This window comes from Equus caballus, chromosome 12 (genome assembly GCF_041296265.1).
Source record: "Equus caballus isolate H_3958 breed thoroughbred chromosome 12, TB-T2T, whole genome shotgun sequence".
Classification (NCBI taxonomy): Eukaryota; Metazoa; Chordata; class Mammalia; order Perissodactyla; family Equidae; genus Equus; species Equus caballus.
The window spans coordinates 35,714,864-35,737,150 of record NC_091695.1 but is presented as its reverse complement, the minus strand read 5'-3'; the positions used below and the strand labels follow the sequence as shown (position 1 = coordinate 35,737,150).

The following is a 22,287-nucleotide window of genomic DNA, read 5'->3' as shown; positions in this document are numbered from 1 at the left end:
CATCTGTGCCCCCGGGTGACCATGCCTGGCTTAGGTTGCCTCCCACTGGAGGTCTTACCTCTCATTGGCTAACTGGCCTTCTCACCTCTGGGTCACAGTTTGTGGGCAAGCATTTTCCAGTGATTATCAACACTTCCTGCATCAGGGGTGGCTACACTTTTTAGTCTTAGTTCTCTCTCCTCCTCTGTCTGCAGCATTTCTATATTCCTATCCTCCGAATTGCTAATTCTCTCCTCTGTATTATCGACCCTACTGTTCAGAGAGTCCAGATCTTTCTTAATCTCTTCCATTGTGTTCTTCATCTCCAGTATTTCTGATTGGTTCTTCTTTATAGTGTCAAGCTCTTTTGTGACATAGCTCCTGAACTCATTGAGTTGTCTATCTGTATTCTCTTTTAACTTGTTGAGTTTTTTAATAATGGCTGTTTTGAATTCATCATCATTTAGGTTATAGATTTCATTGTCTTTGGGATTGTTTTCTGGGTACTTGTCATTTTCCTTCTGTGCTGGAGATTTAATATATTTTTTTTCATACTGCTTGATGGCGTGGATTTGTGCCTCTGCATAGAGATAGAGCTTAGTTACTGCCTCCACTTGTTTCTACTGGTGTAGGGGGGAGCAGCTGTTTAGGCTGCACCAACCAGGAACCCTGTCAGGTGTTGGTGACTGGACCTGGGCCCCTCCTCATAGTCACAGTGGTCCTGTGGGGTCTCTCATCATCTGTGGGGGCAATCACAAGGGGGCCTCAGGCTGCTGGTGCCTACTGTTGCAGACCACCTAGACGCGCTCCCTCCTTAGGGTCTGCAGTGGTGTTATGGGCTTTCCCAGCGTCCAGGAGCAGGATCACCTATATTCGCAGCTCTGTCACTTTCTTGGCCCACAAGATCTCACTTGTCCACTAGAGGCCACGGCAGAGCTATGGGTATCTTTTGCAGTCTGTGGTTAGCTTACCTAGCTGTGCTACTTTTGCCCCAGGGCCTTCCAGCCTTGTGATTGCCAGTTGGGGCCTCTCCACTAGTGCTGTGCAGAGGCTTTCACTGTGGCTACTGTGGGACTGTGAGTTTTCCCCCTGGGCCATGGAGTCAGGCAGCTGGAGCTCCACCCATCCCCTGGACACTCCCACAGGATCAGTGGGTGTCTCTTGCCCCCTCTGGGACACAGCCAGAGTCCGTGAGTCAGAGACAGCTCACGGGCTGCTGCTCTGCCTGGGATCCTCCTCTCCCAGAGCCTCCCAGTGTTCTGAATGCTGGGCAGGGCTTCTCCACTAACACCAGTAGAGGCTTTCCCGCCTGCTGTTGTGGGACCATAGAGTTTCCCCTTGGGCCGTGGATCCAGGCCACTGGAGCTCCACCTAGCCCCCAGCCACTCCAATGGGATCTCTGGCTGTCCCTTGCCCCCTCTTGGACACAGCCAGAGTCTGTGAGTCAGCAGCAGCTGGCAGGCTGCTGCCCTGCCTGGGATCTTCCTCTTCAGGAGCCTCCTGGTGTTCTGAATGCTGGGTGGGGCCTCTCCACTAATGGCAAGTAGAGGCTTTCCCTGCTGGTGCAGGACCATGGAGTTTCCCCCTGGGCTTAGGGGTAATCACGGGGGGATTAGGTAGGGCTGTAGTCACCTGTTTCCACTGTGGCTCCCCTGGCGCATGCTCACACCTGCCCTTGGTGCATGGCAATGCTATGGGGGAGTCCGCTGGAAGAAAGCTGCTTGCAGGTACTAGGCTGTCTGGGGGCCGGGGGTCGGAGAGTTTTCATCTATCTCCATCTCCTCCCAGGGGGAAGTCTGTCCACCTTCCGATGTATAGCAGCACGGGTCTCTCAGGTGTCCTGAGATGCTATATGGATATCCTTTGTTAACTGATGAACGTCCAATTAGTTGTAGATTCGAAGGGGGAGAGACAAAGAAGACTACTCACTCCGCCATCTTGGTGACATCATCAAGATCTGAAGCAACCTTTTTGCCCTTGAAAGTCATACCCTGTTTTCTAAATCAAATGCCTTTCTTTCCTTTAATTGGCCATAACATGAGTCAAGATTCAACTTCTCTCTACCTTTTCACTGTTTTAGCTATTTAATTTTAAAAGTCCAATTCTATGTTCTGTGGTGAAGCAAATGAATTAAAATGTTTATATTTATGTTAAATTAACATTTATATTAAATTAAAATTAAATAGTTTATTAATATTATGAAAATTTATAATAAACTTTTAATTTAACATATTAAAAATAAAATCATATTTTCACTTAATTTTATGTTTATATATAAAAATTTTAATGTTATATTTAACTGGTAAGTTGCTTTTTTATGAGTCTGTCATCTTCTATTGCTGTTATTTCTTTCTGTTTTATTGAGATATATTGATATATGACACTGTACAAGTTTAAGGTGTACAGTACCATGACTTGACTTATGTGTGTTGTGGAATGATTACCACAATAAGTTTGGTTAACATCCATCATCTCCTATAGGTGAAAGAAAAAATAGTTTTTTCCTTGTGATGAGAACTTTTAAGATCTACTTTCTTAGCAACTTTCAAATATACCATATAGCAGTGTTAACTATAGTGACCATGTTGTATGTTGCATCCTCAGGACTTATTTATCTTATAACTGGAAGTCTATGCTTTTAACCATGTTCTGCCAATTTCCCCTCTATTGATTTTTTGTATGCATGTGATTCCTCCATAGAAAAGATATTCTCCACTGCCACCCTAAATAGTGCTATATTTTTAATAAAACAAAACCAAAATTTTCCAGGAAAAGTCTGTGCATTTTGCCCTCCCTCACCTGAGGGAAAGGTCACAACGTCTGAGGTGAAGAGAGTATGAGTTCATGATGCGAGGATGTGGTGCACAGTGTCCTTCTAATTATGAGTGTCAGTGCCCATCAAATCATCTGTAAATGGATTTAATATGTTAATATATGCAAAATTCCCAGCATAACATTGGGTAGACAATAGAAACTCAATAATTATGAGATTCTCTATGATAACAAGTTATTTGGAAGTGTAGAAGGCAGAATTTAAGTGTTTATCCTTGCTCTCTCTTCCAGACGTTCCTGTGTTTTTTCTTCATGGACCACAAAGGAAAATTCTGAGTTAGATCAACCCTGGGGAATCTCAGGGTCTGACCACTGGGATGGAAATTAATTATCTCTGCTTTCAGAAAATTTAAATGAGGATATGCTTTTTACACCCCAGAGAGTGATTAATTTATGCAGCCATGAATTTTGAATTCTGAAAATCCTTCCTTTGTAGAGACAGCCAAGTTGTAAATGTGGTGATTCATCTGCAAGGATAGAGAGAGCCATCTCCTCAAATGCACCCCCAACCACGAACTTTGAAAACCACTTCTCTACTGTCCAAAGCTACAGATGATAATAGGCACTAGAAAAGAATGTCTTAGAGGTTGCAATCTCTCTCCAATCTCCTTTTATCTTCTTGCTTCAAGTATCTTCCCACAAACACACATTTCTGGCACCAGTTTCAAGTTCTCTCAGTCTCATTAGAGAGCAACTTGGAGATGGGAAGGAGCTGGATGCGCCTGATTAGACTGCATTGAAAGCAGAATAAATCAAAATATAAAGTAGTTATAGAATAGATTGGCAAGAGGGAGAGGCAGGAGAGAGGGGAAGGGAGAGGTGATGACATCCAGTCTGCATTCTTTCTGCGTGTATGTACCATGGAGTCTTATTTACAAGTCCCCTGGAACTGTAAGACTTTGCGAAATGACAAGAACTTCTTTAGTATTTCTTCTCCATAAATTACTCCAATCTTTCTGTCTTCCCATAAACTCAACTCAGATTCTTCCCTTTTCTCTTCTGCTCTTCTGATGACATCCTCTGATGGGCATCCTGACCCATGTTTGAAGTTCTGCTCCTAGGAAGAGAAATTTTAAAAAAGTTCCTGTGGAGGTTGCTTGCTCCAGACCCCTACCCAAATAATTAGGAAGTGATATATATCTTAAGCACAAAGGAGGTGCTTCACTTCCAAACGTCCCCTTATTTGCATGCTGATGCCTGGAATTCTACCATCTGAAACTCATTTGTTAGTTTAAGGCTTGTCCTCTTTTAAAAGTGCCAAATTTTCTCTTTTAAAAGAAGTTATTCTTTAAGTTTCATAGTCATTTGTCCAGTAAGGATCTGAGAGAGAAAGCTAAAAGCATTCTAAGCTTCCTGAGAAGCTAAAAGAAATACTGAGTGAAGAAAAGTTTCAGACCAGAAGAAGGCGCACTCACAGACAAACTTCAAACTCAGGTTGACAGTTCTGGTTACATAATGCTGATAGCAATTTATGCCATTTCACTTTCACAGCCAGGACACCTGTCAAATCAAAACTGCAGTACAGATGCTCAAGCTCAAACTTAGTCACACATTTTAAGACAGTTGAGAATGGCAAGAGATAATTAAATGAGCTAGATGCAAAACATCTGGGTCTTGCACACTAGTAAAATCTTATCTGTTTTTTTGGTTTTAGTATTATCATCTAATTGAAGAAGGATCAACTCCCAAGATGCCTGCCACCATTTCCCTACATATACGTAAAGAAATTAATATTTACTGAGTGTCTACTATTCATGGAGCATTGTACCAGACACTTCACAGTTTCTGTTTGATGTGATCAGGTCAGTAACCTGCAAGGTGGATATTTCTCAGATGATCAAGGTTCTAATCCCAGATCCAAACGTTGACGGCTTTGACAATTTATAGATGTTACTTATGCTCTTGTATCCTTATTCTCTAAAATCTACCAAGGAAGTAATTCTAGTTTAAAATTGATTAACATCTAATTTTCACATCTATTTTGCAAAATAGGTGTGTGAATTAAATTATATACACATATGTAATCTGTGCAATTTATGTTAGGTTTCCATCTCTCCATGTGGTTCTGTGTGCAGAGTGAATTTTCTGTTTTATGGTGAGAGGAGGGGCTTTCCCCTGTCTCAAGGAAAGAATCACCTCTTCCAAGTTCAAGGTGTTTCTACATCTTTCACTATAAGAGTCCAGGGATCGAAATTATGTTAAAAACCCCTAACAATCATAAATAATTCTAATTTGTTTCTAAAGTAACATTCAGGGTAGGATATCCCTACTCCTCTTCTTCTGATGTCAACTTGTCTAATAGAAAATAAAACTTACGGTGCTGAGACATCTTACCCTTAAACTTTGAATGTTCTTCCTCAAGGCTACTCCCTAAACTGAATTTTTAAGGACAAAATAAAATAATGGTTAAAAAGAGCCGCTTGATGGAGTTTTCAATCTCAAGAAGACCAAACTCCCAACATCACCTCTAGCACCATCTTCCTTTGAACTTGCATTATCTCTCAGAGTGGACTCACTTCTGTATTTAGCATATGTCAACATGGAGTCTCATGATATATAATCCATCCATGCCCAAGAGCCACTGTTCTTAAAATGCCCCTTTAGATAAGCACTCACTTTGTGCCTATCTTATATCATAAACTTTATATACACCCTCTGAACCAGGAGTCTCAGCAGCCTCATGGGATAGGCAATATCATTCCTATCAAGAAAAGAAACTGAGCCTCAAAAATAACCTGTTGGCATAATTGTAGCCCAAAGTCACACAACTTGTTAATTACAGTTAGAATTAGAAACAAGTACTGTCTTATCTCTAAAGCCCACTCAATATTAAACCACTACACTCTCTTACCATCCCTTTCTGCCAGCACAAGGGTCAAAACTAAACTTGGCTTCCACCCAAATATTTGTTCCCTCTCTCCTTCACTTAGGATCAGGCTCACATCATAGTCTGACATCAACCCCAATCTTTCCTGGCTCCCTTCACATTTCCTCTCACAGGAATTTCCTTTACTAAAACCCTCTATGTTCAATTCTGCTTGGTTTCTGCTTCTTGGAAGACCTGGACTAACACAATGCATTGTTCATAAAAGCTCCAAATACTAAACTATCTAAATGTCCATAAAGATGTGGTTGAATAATGGAGCTATATTATCCAATGGAATATCATATAGTGATAAGTGTAAACAAATTATAGCTACATGCAACAACATGGATTGACCTCAGAAGCATACTGTTAAGCAGAAGATGCCAGGCACAAAATAATACCTAAAATGTTACCTAATGCATATAAAGTTCAAAAACAGACAAAATTAATTTTATAGTTTATGGGTGCATAAGTGGCTAAAATAATAAAAGACAAGCAAGTGGTTACCACAAAAGTCAGGATTGGCATTAGATCTAGTGGTAAGGAAATGGACGGGGTGTAACATTCTAAGGCTTCTGAAGTGTTAGCAATGTTTCATTTCCCAATCTGGGTGATGGTTATAGAACAAACACATAGTTTGTTCTATAGCTGTGCTTTACTTTGCTGAAAGTGAGCTGTCATTTACAATAGGAAGTTTTCTTAAGCCACCTGCTGATGCACACAGTCTGAATACACCAATTAAATGACAGAGAGTGCAAGGTAGATTTTTTTTGAGGAAGATTAGCCCTGAGCTAACATCTGCCACTAATCCTCCTCTTTTTGCTGAGGAAGACTGGCCCTGAGCTAACATCTGTGCCCATCTTCCTCTACTTTCTATGTGGGACGCCTACCACAGCATGGTTTGCCAAGCGGTGCCATCTCTGCACTCAGGATCCAACCCATGAACCCCATACCGCCAAAGCAGAACGTGCAAACTTAACCATTGTGCCACAGGGCCAGCCCCACTTCTGCTACTGTATATCTGTGGGACGCCAGCCACAGCATGGCTTGACAAGCGGTGCATAGGTCCGCACCCGGTATCTGAACTGGCTAACCCCGAGCCGGCAAAGTGGAACATGCAAACTTAATTGTTGCACCACTGGGCTAGCCCCCAAAGTGGATTTTTTTAAAAAAGACCCAACTATATGTTTTCTACAAGAAACTCACTTTAAATATAGAGACACAGATTAAAAATAATTCAGTCGAGAAAGATATACCAGAAGAAAACTGGAGAAGATACAGTGATGTGTCAATTAATGGGAGATAGTTCTGAGAAAAGAGTCTTTAGGTGATTTCATCGTTGTGCAAACATCATAGAGTGTACTTACACAACCCTAGGTGGTATAGCCTACTACACATGTAGGCTGTATGGTATTAATCTTGTGGGACCACCACATCCATCGTTGATCAAAATGTCATTCAGTGCATGACTGTATAGTAATTTGAGATAAAGCAGACTTTAGAACAAGGAAAATTATCAGTGATAAGGAGAGGGTTTTTTTCTTTTTGACGAAGCTTAACCCTGAGCTAACATCTGCTGCCAATCCTCCTCTTTTTGCTGAGGAAGACTGGCCCTGAGCTAACATCCATGCCCATCTTAGGAGAGGGTTTTTATAATGAAAATGATAAAGAGGTTAATTCTCCTAGTACACAACAAGCCTTAATGTGTATGCACTTAGAGTGTCAAAATAGATATGGTAAAAACTGATAGAAATACAAAGAGAAATAGACCAATCCACTATTATATTTGGAGACTTCAATACCTTCTGTCGGTAATTTATAGATCCAGTAGGCATAAATTCAGTATGCAGAACACAGTTGAATTAAAAAGCAACATTAATCAATTGGATCTAATTGATATTTATAAAATATTTCATCCCAAAACAGCAGAATACACATTCTTCTCGAGCTCACATGGAACATTCACCAAGATAGACCACATTCTGGGCTATAAAACAGACCGTCACAAATCACACAAAGTATGCTCTCATACCACAATGGAATTAAACTAGAAATCAATAACAGAAAGTTAGTTGGAAAAATCCCAATATATATATACATGTTGCCTAGTAACCTTTTAATAACTCCCATTGCATCTGCAACTGCTAGCTTCTCCATTGAAAATTATGTTTCTTACAAATATCTGACACTGTTCCCTATGCTGATTATTATATTAGACTTCCAATTCAGTGTCTAAGGGAATAATGTGGACTGTGCATGTGTTTGGGTAAAGACGAACAGAGCAGTGAAGATGGGGAACCTGACAGGCTCACCTTTTTAATGCAAAGGTAGGTGCAGGCAACCTCAGCTTAGCACACATATAATTTTTTTATTTGATAGTGTTCAGTCTTCAGTCCCTGAAAGGTAAAATATTCATGTGCAATTCTTGAAGTGTACATCATTTAGAACTGAAAGCCTTAGGCTGATTAAAATCTCCTGCCTCTCATATAAAATATTAGGCGTCTCAAGACACCTTCTGATTAGAAGGTGATTTCCTTTATATTAAAACAAATTTCATAAACATTTATGGAGTACTTACAATATATGGGAAAATAACTGGCCCAGTTCCTTTATGAAAAAGAGATTCAAAGACAGCTGGGAAAAGGGTGAGAAACACAATTATATAATACCATTAGCATTATGATGATATTAACACCCTATGTTTGTATAATGCTTTGAAGTGTACAATGTGCTCTCATGTGAATTGTCATTTCATTGAATTTACAGCAACAAAAGTGAATGAGGGACAGAAGTGGGATGAGACTGGAGATAAAGGAGAACAAGGACTTGTTAAGTAACTACTGCATGTTAGTCACTGGCCAGCCATTCGTTCATCATCTATTCAAAAAGAATTACTGAATAATTGCTATGTGCCAGTAGGAGCTGGGGAAACAATGATGACAAAACTAAGTCCCTGCCTTCAAGGAGTTTGCATTTGGAGCAAGAGGCAGAAATAAATAGATACATAATGACAGGCAGTAAAAAGTGCTAGATTATCTCAAGTAAACCCCACTGCAAAGCAAGGCATATGCTCCCCATTCTATGGAAGAAGATGCTGAGATGCATAAAAGTTAAATTGCTCAGGCCCATCCAGCCAAAATTTAAAATACTTGAATCTCAGTTCAAAGACTATTGTCTTTTGAACAAGGGGCCTCTAAGTTTCATAATGCAACCCTGAGGTTACAAAATAGACAATCCACCATTCCATCCTGACCTGACATCGCACCTGATAGTCTAGAACCTTCTAAAGCAATTGACCAGAAGAGCAAGTGGAACTGTATTAATTCAAAAGAGAAGCCAGCAGTAAGTAGCTTCGATCTCAGTTTCTAGAGACCTGACTTGGCTGGTCCGAGGCTCTCTATATGATGCCTCCAGCCAATGTCTCATGGAACCGTAACACACTGAGAGAATAATTAGAATTCTTTTCCCCACACATCTCTTTCCTTAATAAGTTACCTTTCTTAGGACAATTTTATGGAAATGGAAAAGAAAAACACAAGAGGCATAACATCAGAGCTCAAATTAATGAGGAAAAGCTTTTACTTCAAAGTGTATGTTAATACGCTTTTTCTAATTTTCAAAATCAGAAGCCATTTAAAATCTATTTTAAAAATTAGATTACCAAAATCCAAATACCCACAGATAATAGCTGCTACTATTGAGGTAGACATCTTTCCAGACTTCTTTTAAACATATAGATTTTGGGGCCTGCCCAGTAGCATAGAGGTTAAGTTTACATGTTCTGCTTCAGTGGCCCAGGGTTCGCCAGTTCAGATCCCGGGTGCAGACAGGGCACCACCTCTCAAGCCATGCTGTGGTAGGTGTCCCACATATACAGTAGAGGAATATGGGCATGGATGTTAGCTCAGGGCCAGTCTTCCTCAGCAAAAAGAGGAGGATTGGTAACAGATGTTAGCTCAGGGTTAATCTTCCTCACAAAAAAAATAGATTTATTTGCAAAAGTAACAGTATGTGATACAGTCAGCACTTCAACCTATCACTAAAAAGGACTCTTACCACATCTAAGAGTAAAGTTCTACATTATCAATTTTGTTGGCCAAAAATACTGAATTATTCTATTGTACAGTAGCTTATTGAACAAGTTTTATATATCAGATATTAATCTAAATTCTTATTTCTTATAATCTGTACTGTCACAAACTTTCTTTGCACTTATGGCATTAAGCACTTGATTTATTAACTGTTTAGCATAACTTCCTAAGATAGAATTCCTGAGTCAAAGGACTTGCACATTTTAAGTTTTGGCACATATTTCAAGAATGACCCCAGAAAGTTTGTCCCTCTGTACACTCCTACCAACCATATATCTCCTTCCCCATATCCATGCAAATAATGGGTCGTTTAAACATTGACCAATACTTCAGGTGAAAATTGATATCTCATTGCAATTTTAATTTTCATTTCTTTGCTTAATAGTGTAATTGAACATCAATTCATATATGAGCTGACCAACTATATTTCTCTGTGAATCATGACCCACTTTTGTTTTAAAGTATACATTTCTCACTGAATGATAAAAGCTCTATTTATAGCAAAAGTAGTAAACTTATTTTGTATTATTTTTTACATACATTTTCCCAAGTTTTTCATTCATTTTTAGTTTTTAACTTATTTTTAATGCTTTTGAAACATGGAAGTTTCATATTTTTATTCAACCAAATCTAATAGTCTTTGGTAATCTTTGGTGTAATGCTTACAAAGTTCTTCTCAACCCCAAAATTATAAAAAACAATTACTTAAATTTTATTCGAATATTATAATAAATTTGTTTTTTTGGCATTTGTATCATCAAGATGACAAACTCTTCAGTCTTCCATTTCAAGTTAAAATGTGTTGTAATTTATTTTGGCTTATAACATCCATCTATAAAAAGAAATCAAACATCCAACCACAATTAGAATTAGGCTGTTTCTTTACAATACCTTAATCATTAGTTAAAATTAGAAAACTAAAGTAATTTTTGACTAGACCTAGACCCGGTAAAGTTCATGTCTGGACTTACAGATGTACACAAAAACGCATTTCCAAAATGCTGAGTGCAGCATTATTTGAAAATAGTAATGAGGGCCCAACTAGGCAAACTGAAGGTGGCAATGTATGATTTTTGTGGCCCCTCACCTCCTGTAGATTCTACAAGCCTGACTCCCAATGCTACACACCCATCCTTAGTTTCCATATTACCTTTTCAACCCCTGTCGGCCAAGACTGCTATGATTTCCTGCCTAGCGTCCATTCCAATCTTGCCTTCATAACCAATGCTTGTTCTGGACATGGCTGATTGCCTTATACCTATGAAAATCAGTCTCTACCTTAGTAACCAATGTATTTACCCATCACGTCTACAAAGGATTAGGGAGATCTTACAGCAACAACAGCAAAACACGTAACAAAACAACAAAATATAAGTAGGAAACTGTTAAGAGATTACAATTGAGAAAGTATGGAGTAGGAAATTAACCCATATATAGGTTTTTGAGTGTATGGAAGACAAAAGAGAAATGGCCCAGTACGTAGTCTTCATTGTCTAAGAGGAAGATCTTACTGGTCTCCTAGGGGAGCTGTCCCTGACACTTGGGTCTAGGACAAATGTTTCCCTTGGAGTTTCAAGTTGGGAAGCTAATATATCTTGCCCTCAATACAATCCTAAGGTGGGCTCTTCTTTGTAGACACCTTTTATAAAGGGAAATAACATAATTTGAGTAGCTTTCTGTTGTTTGCTAGGTGGCAGTAAAAAATTCCAGAATACCACCTCCAGGTACTGTGTTATGATGGGATATTAAAGTAGGATTCTTATTGTATCATATTAAAAGAACCCTTAGAGAGGAAATTCACTTTTCCACAGGAATTAAATGGTTCTAATGGTGAAATCAGAAATCTAGGAAAATCAACAGAGAAGATTTTTATTTAAGAAGCTTTCTGCATGTCTGAACTCCTCAAATTAAACCATAAAATACCCTCAACTGTAACAGAACTGAAAAAAAGAAATGCCACTAAACAGGTCATTTGCAGGGTGCTTTATTATGTTTTTATTTCAGGGATTGTGCTCTGTTCTTTTTTTATCTAGTCTACTCTCTTTTTTATCCTATTTTCTTCAGATATGCTTCCATTGCTTTGAATGCCAAAACTGTTTACTTTCTACTGTTGAACTGGCTTTGGGTCATCTCAACTATTTGAATTTTTAAAAATTATCTGCAATATGAGAGTCCTTGGACATACAAATATTCATATTTAAGAGAGTTTTGTCCTCTGATGGCCAGATATCTGATTTGAAAAAACCTTACTTGCCAACATAGCAACAGAAGAAAATCCCTGGAATTTGAGGTTATATTTAATCCCAGGTTAAAATTCTCTATCTTTGCAAGAGTTTAACTGTTTTAGATTCTACCTATAGGTGAGATCATGCAGTGTTTGTCTTTCTGTGGCTGGCTTATTTCGCTTAGCATAATGTCTTCCACTCAGAGAAGCAGAGAGTAGGATGGTGATCACCAGAGGCTTGGGGTAGAGAGAAATGGGAAGATGCTAGTCAAGGGATATGAGCGGTACAAAGTTTCAGTAATGCAGGGTGAATAAGTCCTGGAAATGTAATGCACTATAGTTAACAATACTTTATTGTATGCTTGAAATTTGTTTAAAGGGTAGATATTAAGTATTCTCATGGCAAAAATTCAAAGAGGACTCGGAAAATTTTTATTAAAGTTATGTCTCTTTCACCAATCCATAGACTGATTCTAGAAAAATAAATACCCTTCTCCATTCACCCCTAAAGTAAGGAGGATCAGATTAAGTCACCACTGAGGTCTGGAAGTTTTAATGATGAGTTTGTTTGTGATGATTTCATGTGCTCTGAATGATGATTGCAGCTCTACACTCAACCAAGAGCCTTGTGGACCAAGTGAGATCCAAGTGTCTCAGAGCACATGGAGGAGTACTTATGAGGGCCTGATTCTTCTCTCCTGTATGAAAGGAGATGAGGATTAACTAGTCAAGCTACTTAATTAACTGTAAAGTTAATCTACCCACTATAATTCTGATATAGCAAAGTAAGCCCCACACTCTCTGATCTGGCAGAATGCTACAGTGGAAAAACCTCTGGAGACTGTTAAATAAAAATTATTCACCAGACACTTGTTAAAAATGGCAAGACAGATTTTATCCAAGACTGTTGCAGTAGAGGTCAAGACTATTGCAATAGAGGGGAGAGATTAAGCTCAACTGCAAATACAATGAGGAGAAGTTGGGATTTATAGCCAATGAACAGAGGGAGAGGGTCAGTGGATAGAGAATTACTAAAGGGAGAATGCAAGGATAGGGGGATTCTTGCTAAATTGGCTTAACAGGATTCTTGCTAAAGACAAGCCAAGAACTTTGATACAAGGAGTTAGATGTCTAGGGTGGGGGTTGAGAAATTTGATCAGATATCAAGGGTAGGGGCTTCTTGCTAAACTGATTTAGCAGGATTCTTGCTAAAACTGAGTTTATCCAGGAAAAATGTGTAAGGTCGAGGTTGACACCTAGTTGAGAAGAGGGCTCAGAAGGGCCTAACTAAAATCTCGTCAAGAAGGGAGTCTCTGTCAAGTCAGAAAAATTATTTGGGTTCAAATCCTTGATTTGCCACTTATTAACTTTGTGATTTTGCAAATGTGGGAAAGTCATTAACTGCTCTAAGCTTCAGTTTCTCCTATGTAAAATGGAGATGATCATAACTACTCTACAGAGCCCACAGAGACACCACAAGAATCAAAATCAAGATGAAATGTTGCAGGTGAAAGCTTTTAGTAAATTATAAAGCTTTGCATACATGTAAAGAAGTTATTCCTGCAGGATAGAAAATAAGCCATGGTCAAATGACCATAGCCTTTCCATCTCCCTCTAGTCAGAGTAAGGACATAGGAGTGTGATGGTTCTTCTTGTCAACCTAGGGTTTTACAACAAGAAAGGAAAATCACCAGGATAAAGAGTTTCCACACAATGAAAAGGGAGACTCAAGCACAGTTTTTCTGAGTAGTCGTTATGATCTGGATACTTGCAAGAGCCTTATAACAATATATGATAAATGATATTGCCGCCTCATGACTGCATACTCCTAATCCTAACATATCTTCTCCTAAGGTAGAGCTAGCAGAGGGTAGTCCCCATCATTGGCCAGAGCAACCACACCACTGTGAAGGAATTTGTCTTCCTGGAACTCACTCGCTTCCGGGAGCTAGAGTTTTGCTTGTTTGTGGTCTTCCTTGCTGTGTATGTAACAACTGTGCTGGGTAACACACTCATTGTGCTGACCATCACCTGTGAGTCCCACCTCCACACTCCCATGTACTTTCTCCTGAGGAACAAATCAGTCCTGGACATTGTTTTTTCAGCTGTCACCGTTCCCAAGTTCCTGGTGGATCTTTTATCAGAGAGGAAAACCATCTCTTACCATGGCTGCGTGGTACAGATCTTCTTCTTCCACTTTGCTGGTGGGGCAGATATTTTTTTCCTCTCTGTGATGGCCTATGACAGATACCTTGCAATTGCCAAACCTCTGCATTATGTGACCATTATGAGGAGATCGATGTGGGTGGGTTTGGTGGTCGCCTCTTGGGTGGGTGGTGGTTTGCACTCAATTGTCCAGATAATTCTCTTACTTCCACTCCCCTTCTGTGGTCCCAATGTCCTAGATGCCTTCTACTGTGATGTGCCCCAAGTGGTTAAACTGGCCTGCACTGACACCTTTGCTCTGGAACTCCTTATGATCTCTAACAATGGGCTGGTGACACTCCTGTTGTTCCTCGGGCTCCTGGGGTCCTACACTATTATTCTGGTGATGCTGAGATCTCACTCTGGGGAGGGCCGGCACAAGGCCCTCACCACCTGCACCTCCCACATCCTGGTGGTGACTCTTCACTTTGTGCCTTGCATTTACATCTACTGCCGGCCCTTCACTACACTGCCCATGGACATAGCTGTGTCTATCAATAACACGGTCATCACCCCCATGGTGAACCCCATCATCTACACTCTGAGGAGCCAAGAGATGAAATCAGCCATGAAGAGACTTCAGAGAAGGATTGGTTTTTCTGAGAGCAGTAAACTGGGGTGAGCAGTCAGATTGAGATGGAAATCTAACTCTGATTAGTTTTTCTCAAACCGCTATCCTGGGAGTAAGAGACAGCTATCTCTTTTCTCCACGGTCATTTCTCTACATCCTCATAGACACTTAACTCTATTAGAGGGAATATAGAAACAAAAAGAAGAGATGAGGTTGAACAACATGAGATATTGGGCTTGCAGACTGGGGAGAGGAATGAGGTATAAGACTAAAATCAATAACCTAATGCTATTTTGTTGTAATCTGTGACTCTCATGCCAACATACTTTACCTCACTTTTACCACCTGTAATATGGAAATAACATTGTCTACTCACAAGGTTGCCAAGAGAGTGAAGAATTACAAATGTTGAGAGGATGATAGCTGCAAAAATTAGCATTGCTCCTGGAATTAATCAGGCATACAAACGATTTCCCTGTTATAATATTCCTAAATGTACATATATACAGAATATGGATGTATTTCTTTCTCACATGCTTTCTCTAGTGTCTCTGAGATTTCTCTGCCTTCTCTGATTATTCCCAGTTGATTATTAAAATCACTTCTTGATTTAATATTTTGAGTACAGAATCTTCAACTTATTTCAATATATTTCACTATTCTCAGATCCATTCTACTGATTTTCTCACTCAAATTAATCTCAAAAGTACTTGTACAAATTGGGGCTATATCTGCACAAAATCCACAAAGATAATTTATTTTTTGTTAACTTAAACTTCTTTATTCCCTCTATCTTCTCTCCACTTCACTCCCAGGGCTTTTATAGCTGGAGGAAAACTATAGTTTTGTCTATATATGCACCGACAATTCAAGATAAATCACTGGTAAAAAAAAAATACCTTTTCACACACTCAAGATCCATTTTTTGTAGCAGGAGAGAAAAGAAACACATTGTAGGCAGGGCCATTTAGGAATAGCCACTGGGTCTTCTTTGTAATCCACCTCTCTCCAAAGAGGACGATTCTAAAAATGTAATTATGTAGAGAGACAATAAATCTCCCTTCTCTCTTTATTCCTGCTTCAAATTCTACCCTTCAGCCTCCAAAAGTCATTAAAAAATTGGCCAAGAGGAATAAGAAATCTCAGGAAATTTCAACATATAGACCATTCTTTTGAAATTGTTATGATGCATTAATACTTGCAAAATGGTCCTAGTAGATGACATACATTTGTGATTTTCTCTGAGTCCTACAAGACAGAGACATTGGGCCAAGACTCTTAACCACATGGCAGTGCTTCTCAAACTTTTTAAAATTATTGCCCCCCCCAAGGAGCTTTATTAGGTATTTTTACTAATTGCTTTCCCACAAGAAAATGTAATACCAAAGATATACTGTATATCTTTTTACACACCAAAGATCTTTGAAGGACCACACATCATTGCAATATCTAAGATTTTTTGGCTACCAATAACCAATTTTTGCCCCCTTGGTCACATTGCCCACACTGAGAATGAATGATAACATGGCATTAGATATTTCTATTAACATGTTTCCCCAAAATTCAAAGAATCACAGAATAAATAGCGTATGTCTTCTGGGGCCTTGCAAGAATTTGGAAAGCATAGAAATGTGGGCATCTTTGTTCGTGTGTGTCTGTAAGTGCATGCATATGTATGTGCGTGCACATATGAGTGGATTTGTGTCCAATAATGACTTGGAAAATATTTAATAACTCCCACTGGAACTCCAACACTGTCATAAGAATGTCCATTCTATTTCCACACTCAGATATAATAAAATTCCCTTTGCTAATTCTCATATTAGGCTTGAGCCTAAGGGACTACTGTATGTGATAGGGATGCTTTGGGACCAGATGAAGAGCCATGATGATGTAACTCCCTCAGTCTGCCCTTTCCAATGTGAAGTTTTAAGAGAAGATACCGAAGTCTAATGTAACTAACCTGCAGAAGGACTTCAACTTCTAACATGATATTTCCCCAGAACCATACACACTGAGGCCCAGATATCCAGTCTCAGATGGCATAAATTCCAGCTTGGATACTGAAGGATTTGGGTAAGAATATTGAACTGTCAGAGTGTGAGACATTGTGGATTATACATGGATAGGATGTGCATGAAAATGTACCTAGTGTATAAGATATTGCAAAAATAGCTGAAAATTTTAGTAACGGAAAACAAAGAAGTAGATTTTAAATACTGGAAAAGGAGGAATGTCTCCTTAAGAAGAAGGAGCCACAGAGATGGAGTCAGCATGGTAAAAGAGAAAGCAGCTCGTATTTGATGGAACAATTGAGTTGCATATAAGGAGCAGATTTTATTCTAGCTTAGGGTTTGTCCATGGGATCATGGAGCCTCTTTCCACAACATTGGTGCTTCCTTAAAAAACATAATCTTAACCTCAAATTATCTTAAAAACTGTGGAGGTTTCAAAGGCAACCCTATTTCCATACACTGCCCATGACTCACTGGGTCTCTTTAGCCTTTGATCCAGAGCCTGTCTTATTCCTGAACCCAATGACCCAGAGCTGAAGGCTCAAGTCCACTTGGTTAATTCATGCAAGTTTATGGAAACAAAAATAGTTAAGTTGGTTCAAAGAGAAGTTGCACTTCTATTGAATCGCATTTTATTGCTATTCAATAGAATATTCTACATATGTCTTCATAAATAACCCTCATGATAGGCAGGTCAGATTCTGTTTTCAGGAAAAAGGGAAATGAATCAAGTTAATTGAATGTCCACTCTGATCTTGGTACTTTACAAACATGATCATAGTTACTCCTTATGCCACCCATTGAAGTAAGTGGTATGCTTCCCAGTTTGCAGAGGAATAAATTGAAGGAAAATAAAGAACTTGCTCCATGTAACAAATGAGGAAGAGGCAAAATTCCAACCCAAATTTGCCCTACCTGAAAACTCTTAACATTGCCCTACACCACATCACATTAGATTGCCCTCACATTTTACAACTGAGGATCCAAGGAACAGAGAGGCAATGGGACTTTCTCAAGGTCACAAAGGTGTTTTATAGCCTGGATCAGAAAACAAATCTCTATCTGGCATCCCTCAGGCCATGTCAAAGATGTTAACAAAAGAGTTTCTTAGCCTGTGTTCATCAAGATCCTTCTCCCTCACTCACATTCCAATGCCAATGCTTATAAGTAATGATGTGCACTTACCAGCTAGATTTATAAATTTAAGAAACATTTACTGAGGGCCTGGCCCTGTGGCCGAGTCGTTAAGTTCATGCAATCTGCTTGGGCAGTCCAGGGTTTTGCCGGTTCAGAGCCAGGGCATGGACATGGCACCCCTCAGGCCACGGTGAGGCAGCATCCCACACAGCACAACCAGAGGCACTCACAACTGAAATATACAACTATGTACTTGGGGGCTTTGGGGAAAAGAAGGGAAAAAAAGAAAATTGGCAACAGATGTTAGCTCAGGTGTCAATCTTTAAAAAAGCAACAAAACATTTATTGAGCACCTAACGCATGCCCCATACTAAGTGAAGATTTGATGATATTAGGATGGATGAAATACTGAGCAGACAGGATGAACTTGAGGTATAATGGGGAAATTATAGCGTGCTAAGGGAAAAGAGACATATAATTAGAAGAAACTGTTAAAAATACCAGAAGAGAAGTCAGTGCAGGGAATGAGTCACAAAGGGGTGTCAGGGAAGTTTTCACAGAAGAGGAGTCTCTGGACCCGAGCGTCGAAAGGTCAGTGTTTGTGAAGACGGATAGATGGGAGATTCTGAGAGTAGGGAGGATACGGTAGGTAGAGGGAGCAACAGGATCACAGATCCAAAGGCATAAGAATGTGTATAACATTTAAACACCTGAAACAGAATCAAAGGAAACAGGGCACTAGATAATATCGAAGATGGAGGGAAGTCTTAGATGCTATAAGAAAAGTTTAATCTTTATTCTATAAGCAATAGGGAACTACTAGAAATTTTCCAGCAAGGGAATAAATGGTCCCATTTATGACTTGTGAAGATATTTCTGCAAACAACAGAGAGGATGAATTAGAGAAAACTACACCGAAGAAAAGGAGACCAGTTACAGAACTCCTGCAACAATCTGAGGAGAAGCGATAAAGGTTTAAGTGAGGATGAGGAGAATGGGACAAATTGAGAGAAGTGAAAAAAGTAGTACCCTCAGGAGAGTTTTAACAGTGCCCAGGTCTCTTGCATGTGGGTGGCTCAATATAAGTCTTTTGGATAAAACATACTGCCTATCAGTACATGCTGTGGAGGTAAGTGTGCCCTCAGAGACTGAATAAACTGGGAAAACAAGACAAGTCATCAAATTCTCCAGAGCAAATGAGAGGCAACATGTGTTTTGGGCTTATTTATCCACATAGTTTTTCAAGACTCTTACCTTCCCAAAGTTTGTTTTTACACAGACCAATCATGATGCTTCCCAGTTGGGCACTGATCTGGACAGTGACCATCTATCAATAAGGTAATGCCAGGTGATTCAGGCAGATGCTTAGGCTGAGGATGGCTTTTACCTATAACTCTGAGTTAACTTTGTGACCACTGCCACCATCATAAATCTTCTTATAAATTATTGAAATGACATGGGCTGAATGTCAAATTCTAACTCCATCACTAGCTTCCTGCGTGATCTTATACTTGTCACTTGGGCCTCTTAAGAACTTTATTTTTCCTTAATTGATCTTCAAACAACCAAAGGTTGCTTACTCCCGACTCATACGGGAAAAATACAAGGAAATAAAAATCCTCTAAGTTGGATCTGCCCCTTCCTCCTCAGCCACGACTCTATAGTAAGAGAACATACCAACCCTCAGGGATGGGGAACAACCATTGCTTCCATCTTGTGTTTATCTTACTCCATCAGAAAGTGAAAATCCCAAGCTCACTAGAAACTGTTTATCTTTTACAGGAAGGGCACAGGAGGAAATTCACATTTACCTGTACTGCCTACATTTCTGTGGTAACCTTGAATTTCATGCTCGTTCTCTATGTATGCATGTCTGGACCTTTGTGAACATAATCATCTCCATCACCATCTTTGTCAACTTCTTTGTGTTAAATTCATCATTTACCCTTGACCTCTTAGTATCTATGAAATGAAATAAAACATTGAAGAGAAGATGTCATTTCTGAAAGGTCTAAAATTCCATTGATGGAAAGAGGAAATTGAGGAGCTAATAAAACTCACCACTGAAAGTTCTGTAGAGTGTTCCTTACACAAATTATTCATGGATTTATATATTTTGAAACTGGCAGGCAGTGTGGTATAATGGAAAGATCCTAGAACTAAGAGACAGAAGAAAACTGTGTTACTTTTTCTCTGCCACTGGTTTTCTGAATTACTTTGGAAAATTGGCTTATACTTATTGATTTCAGTTTTGGTATTATTATAGTGGGAATAACAGCTTTCTCCCTAAACTCAGAGGGATATTAGGAAATTTTATTGTAATTAAGTGTGCAGTAGCTTTTAAAACAATAATATGCTGTTCAAATTGACCCATATCATCTTGTTACTGAAAGGCATTTGAGGGTTGATTTATTCCAATGGCTTTTAAGCCATAGAAACAAAGTGAAACTTGAATAAAATCAGAGCTGCTCTGATTCACGAAGATGTAGGGAACCCATAATTCCTTCCATAAAGCCTTCCTTAGATCTCTTCCTCAGCAACTTCTAGGGGTGAACTTTAAAAGATCACAAAGTCCCCAATCAAGTACGGTAGGAAAGCAAATGATCTAGCTCAAAACTCAACTTGTACTAATGAGGGAACTGAAGCAAGTAGAACTGAGTGATTTCCCTGGTAACACAGCTAGTTCATGAAGAATAAGATATATTTCTGTATGTTCATTTTCTGTATGAGGTAAAACTTTGATTTCATTACCTAAGTAATATTATTTCTTTCCAAGCTGTACTTGGAGGAGGAAATATCATCCAATGGCCCTGAGAAATCATACCAGGGTGTCTGAATTCATTTTTTGTGGCCTTACCCAGTCTCAAGAGTTAAGCTTGCTCTTATTTTCATTTTTAGCTGTGATTTATGTAACAACTGTGTTAGCAAATGTTGCCATCATGGTCACTGTGACCTGTGAGCCTCGCCTTCACACCCCCATGTACTTCCTGCTCCGCAATCTCTCTGTCTTGGACATCTGCTTCTCCTCCATCACTGCTCCGAAGGTCCTACCTGACCTTCTTTCAAGGAGAAAGACCATCTCCTTCAACGGTTGCATCACACAGATGTTTTTCTTCCACCTCCTCGGTGGAGCAGACATTTTTTCTCTCTCTGTGATGTCCTTTGATCGCTACATGGCCATCTCCAAGCCCCTGCACTATGTGACCATCATGAGTAGGGGGAGATGCACTGCCCTCATTGTGGCTTCCTGGATGGGGGGCTTTGTCCACTCCATTGTGCAGATCTCCCTTTTGCCACCCCTCCCCTTCTGTGGACCTAATGTTGTTGATGGCTTCTATTGTGATGTCCCGCAGGTGCTCAAACTCGCCTGCACTGACACCTTTGTCATTGAGCTTTTAATGATTTCCAACAATGGCCTGGTCACTACCCTGTGGTTTGTCCTTCTTCTTGTGTCATACACAGTGATCTTGATGATGCTGAGAACTCAAACTGGAGAAGGCAGGAAGAAAGCCATCTCTACCTGCACAGCCCACATCACTGTGGTGACACTGCACTTTGTGCCCTGCATCTATGTCTATGCCCGGCCCTTCACTGCCCTCCCCATGGACAGAGCTGTCTCCATCACCTTCACTGTCATCATCCCTGTTCTGAACCCCATGATTTACACCCTGAGGAACCAAGAGATGAAGTCATCCATGAGAAGACTGAAGAGAAGAATCATGCTTTCTGAAAGGGGATAGCCTGATTACAGATTGTGGATCAAGCTGCAAGAATATAATTGAGATATTTTCTTAAAATATTAGCTGTCACATATTGTCATGCCTCAACCATAAATAGACGAGTATAGCAAGATGGCACAGGCACAAAGGATCAGCTACCTGGCACAACGATATTGAGAAGGAACACCAGCAAGAAATTAAGCAGATAGAACATAGTCCTTAAAGAGCAATTGACAGCAAGCAGGGCACAAACGTGAAATACTGTAGAAGTTCTTGGTGTCCAGGCAATGGGATGAAAGATAGGACTGTGGTGTCCAGACATGCAGTAGGCAACAGGGACACAACCATTCAGTATGTGTAGAGACTTAGTTTTAAGGATCTTCATTGTCTTTCACTCCCTGTGACTTCCTAACAGTTGGATGTGACCTAGAACTTATACAGTCTTATTTTTAAAGCTCCAATATATGCCTACAGCAAGGGTAAGAATCTGGAACTACCTGTCTAACTGTTCATACTATTGCCTCAGACATAAGTTAGTTTGACTAGTTGAAAAAGGAAAAGCTGTATCTAAGCCAATAAATATTTTTTTCCTATGTGCACTTCTTTGTCATTTCCCTTACCACAGTGCATTAAAGAGCTCCAGAGAAC

The 22,287-nt window shown here is 39.6% G+C and overlaps 2 protein-coding genes across 2 annotated transcripts; both read left to right on the top strand.

Moving 5' to 3' along the window:
- The first annotated feature begins 12,587 nt into the window (after positions 1-12,587).
- Positions 12,588-14,819, top strand: LOC138916535 (olfactory receptor 4D6-like). The gene is made up of 2 exons (XM_070229162.1): positions 12,588-12,629; positions 13,857-14,819. The coding sequence occupies exons 1-2, from the start codon at positions 12,588-12,590 to the stop codon at positions 14,817-14,819; spliced, it is 1,005 nt and encodes a 334-aa protein (XP_070085263.1).
- Positions 14,820-20,724: 5,905 nt separating this feature from the next.
- On the top strand, positions 20,725-21,660 carry LOC138916904 (olfactory receptor 4D11-like). The gene has a single exon (XM_070230509.1). It carries the CDS (start codon positions 20,725-20,727, stop codon positions 21,658-21,660), a length of 936 nt encoding a protein of 311 aa, XP_070086610.1.
- Positions 21,661-22,287: the final 627 nt, after the last annotated feature.